The 2,862-nt window shown below is 56.6% G+C and overlaps 1 protein-coding gene across 1 annotated transcript; it reads left to right on the forward strand.

Moving 5' to 3' along the window:
- Positions 1 to 48: 48 nt before the first annotated feature.
- Positions 49 to 2,391, forward strand: EMH_0087740 (uncharacterized protein; the record flags this gene model as incomplete). The annotated part of the gene is made up of 6 exons (XM_038022929.1): positions 49 to 52; positions 320 to 385; positions 598 to 725; positions 1,034 to 1,221; positions 1,641 to 1,748; positions 1,866 to 2,391. The coding sequence occupies 6 exons, from the start codon at positions 49 to 51 to the stop codon at positions 2,389 to 2,391; spliced, it is 1,020 nt and encodes a 339-aa protein (XP_037878783.1).
- Positions 2,392 to 2,862: the final 471 nt, after the last annotated feature.

Consider the following 2,862-nt stretch of genomic DNA (forward strand, 5'->3'; position numbering starts at 1 on the left):
TGCTGCTGCAGCACAAGAGGAAGCAGCTCTCTCCGAACTCTCACCGGAATGGGTAGGCCAGGGAGACAGCAGCAGGGAGACAGCAGCAAGGAGACAGCAGCAAGGAGAAAGAGACAAACAGAGACAGAAACAAACAGAGAAAGAGACAGAAACAGACTGTTGCGGCAGAGGCAGGGGCAGCAAACAGCAGCAGCCGGAGGAGACACACAATAGATATCTCCTCTCAAAGAAGCAACAGCTCTTCATGCTTCTGGTGCTGCTGCTGCGTTTGCTGCTGCTGCTGCTGCTGCTGCTGCTGCAGTTTGGATGCTTGCTGCAGGCGGTGACCAGCGCAGCATCTGTGCTGCAGCGAGCCCGAGATCTGGGGACGCAGCTGGAGACAAGAGTCTGCTGCGTGAGTGTCTTACTACTGCAGCAGCAGCAGAAACAGCAGCAGCTGGCGCAGCAACTGCAGCAGCAACCGCAGCAGCAGCAGCAGGCGCAGCAGCAAGAGCGCCAGGAGCAGCAGCAACAGATGCAAACTAAACAGCAGTAGCTGCTGCTGCTGCTACTTCGTTGCGTGAGGGCTGAAACTCTGCGTGTGGTTTGCTGCTGCAGGTGGTGACTGCAGCAGGGCAGCGGCTGCTGCCGCTGTCTTTGCTGCTGCAGCCGGAAGGGAAAGTGCTGCAGCTGCAGGAGGAGACAGCAGCGCAGCAAGAGCCATCACAGAGGAGAAGCAGCGTGGCGTGAGAGACACAACATGGATGCAGCAGCAGCAGCAGCAACGAGACAGCAGCAGCAGCAAGGAGACAGCAGCAGCAGCAACGAGACAGCAGCAGCAGCAACGAGACAGCAGCAGAGACACTGCAACCGCAGAGAGAGACGGAGACAGAAAGAGAGACAGAAACAGAAACAGCAGCAACTTCAATCACCAGCTTCCGCATACCTGCTGCTGCTGCTGCTGCTGTAGTTCTGCTGCAGCTGCTGCTGCAGGTATGCTGCAGCTGCTGCTGCAGCTGCGCTCGTTATATACTGTGTTGCGGTGTCTGTGCAGGGGTGCTGCGTCTTCTGCTGTATCTGTGGCTGGTTTCTCTCTTTCTCACGGAGCAGCAACAAATGTCTTCCTCAGGCAGCGAGTGTGTTCAGTGCAGCGTTTGCTGCTGCTGCTGCTGCTGATGATGATACTGCTGCTGCTGCTGTTGCTGCTGCTGCTGCTGTTGCTGCTGCTGCTGCTACTCCCACGTCAGGAGAAGAGCTAGCGACGCTGTTTATAGTGACACTCGAAAAGCATGATCATCGATTTTGCTTTTGCTGTTGCTGCTGCTGCTTTTGCTGCTGCTGCTGCTGCTGTTCCTGCTGTTGCTGCTGCTGCTTTTGCTGCTGCTGCTGCTGCTGTTCCTGCTGCTGCTGCTGCTGCAGGGTGTCAGCCCATCGTTGAGGCGTCGGTCCCAGGCAGCAGCAGCAGTCTACGGCCGGCTTCGGGTGCGAGAGAACCCTTGCTGTTGCTGCTGCTGCAGCAGCAGCATGATGAATGCGGGTCAAAGTGCTGATGCAGCAGCAGCTGCAGCAGCCGCGTTCTCTGCAGTGTCTCAAGGAAGCACTTGCTGCACCTCTGCTGCTGCTGCTGCTGCAGCAGAAGAAGAGTGCTGCTGCTGCGACAGAGAACTGGATGGCCTGCTGCCTCCGCTGCTGACCCTAGAGGGGCTGCAGCAGCTGATAGACACCACGCTGCAGCGCGCAGCAACTCTGGGGGCATCGATCATCAACAGGTAAGATACACAGCAGCAGCAGCAGCAGCAGCAGCAGCAGCAGTAGCAGCAGGGCATTAGCAGCAAACGCAGGAGAATGAAGCAGCAATTAGATATTTTTGTTGTGTTGCTGCTCAGCCTTGTGGGGGGGAACGTGGTGCTGCAGCACGAGGAGACAACGCGGCAGTTCGTTGCGCTGCTGGCTCGACTATCCCGGCAGCAGCAGCAGCAGCACAGCCGGCAGAAGCTGCAGCAGCAGCAGCAGCAGCGGAAACACAAAGTCAACAGCAGCGGGCCCCTCTCTGTGGTGCTGCAGCGCTCACCAAGCAGAGGAGAGAGTGTCTTAGCTGGTGCTGCAGGCGACTCTAGCCCGCACACTTCCCCGCAGCAGCAGCAGCAGCAGCAGCAGCAGCAGCAGCAGCAGGAGCGGCGGCGGTCAAGTCTAGGAGCAGCATCAACTGCAGCTGCAGCGGGTGCTGCAGCTGCAGCAGCAGCAGCAGCAGAGATAGACAGCAGCAGCAGCAGCAGCAGCAGCAGCATTGCTTTCTTCACAGCACTGCTCGAATTCAGCAGGAGACGCCTCGCCGCCCACGAGAAAATCACGCAGCGGCTGGGGCCCCACATCCCGCTGCTGCTAGCAGCCCCCAACACGAAACCCAAGTAGCTGCAGCAGCAGCAGCAGCAGCAACAGCAGCAGCAGCAGCAGCAGCAGCAGCAGCAGGAGCAGTGGCAGTAGTTGCTGGTGGGCACCTGACTGCTGCAGTTGCAGCAGCAACGGGAGCTCAGCTCCTGTTGCTGCGGGTGCACCGGGTGGTGCTGCTGCACACAGCAGCAGCAGCAGCAGCTGCTGCTGCTGCTGCAGTTGCTGCTTGTTGCTGCGTGATGTTATTCCTCTTGTCAAACGCCGCATACACCTGCGGTGTATGTACACTGCAGCAGTGCAGCAGATGGCTGAGCAGCAGCAGCAGCAACCTGGTTCTGCGTCTGCTGCTTCGTGTCTCTTTCTGTCTCCTTAAAGGAGACTATACACCGCAACTATAATATAAAATAATATTATTATTATATTATATATATATATATATATATATATATATACATATATATATACATATATATATATATATATATATATATA

This window comes from Eimeria mitis, genomic scaffold, assembly GCF_000499745.2.
Source record: "Eimeria mitis Houghton genomic scaffold, Emh_scaff6491, whole genome shotgun sequence".
Lineage (NCBI taxonomy): Eukaryota > Apicomplexa > Conoidasida > Eucoccidiorida > Eimeriidae > Eimeria > Eimeria mitis.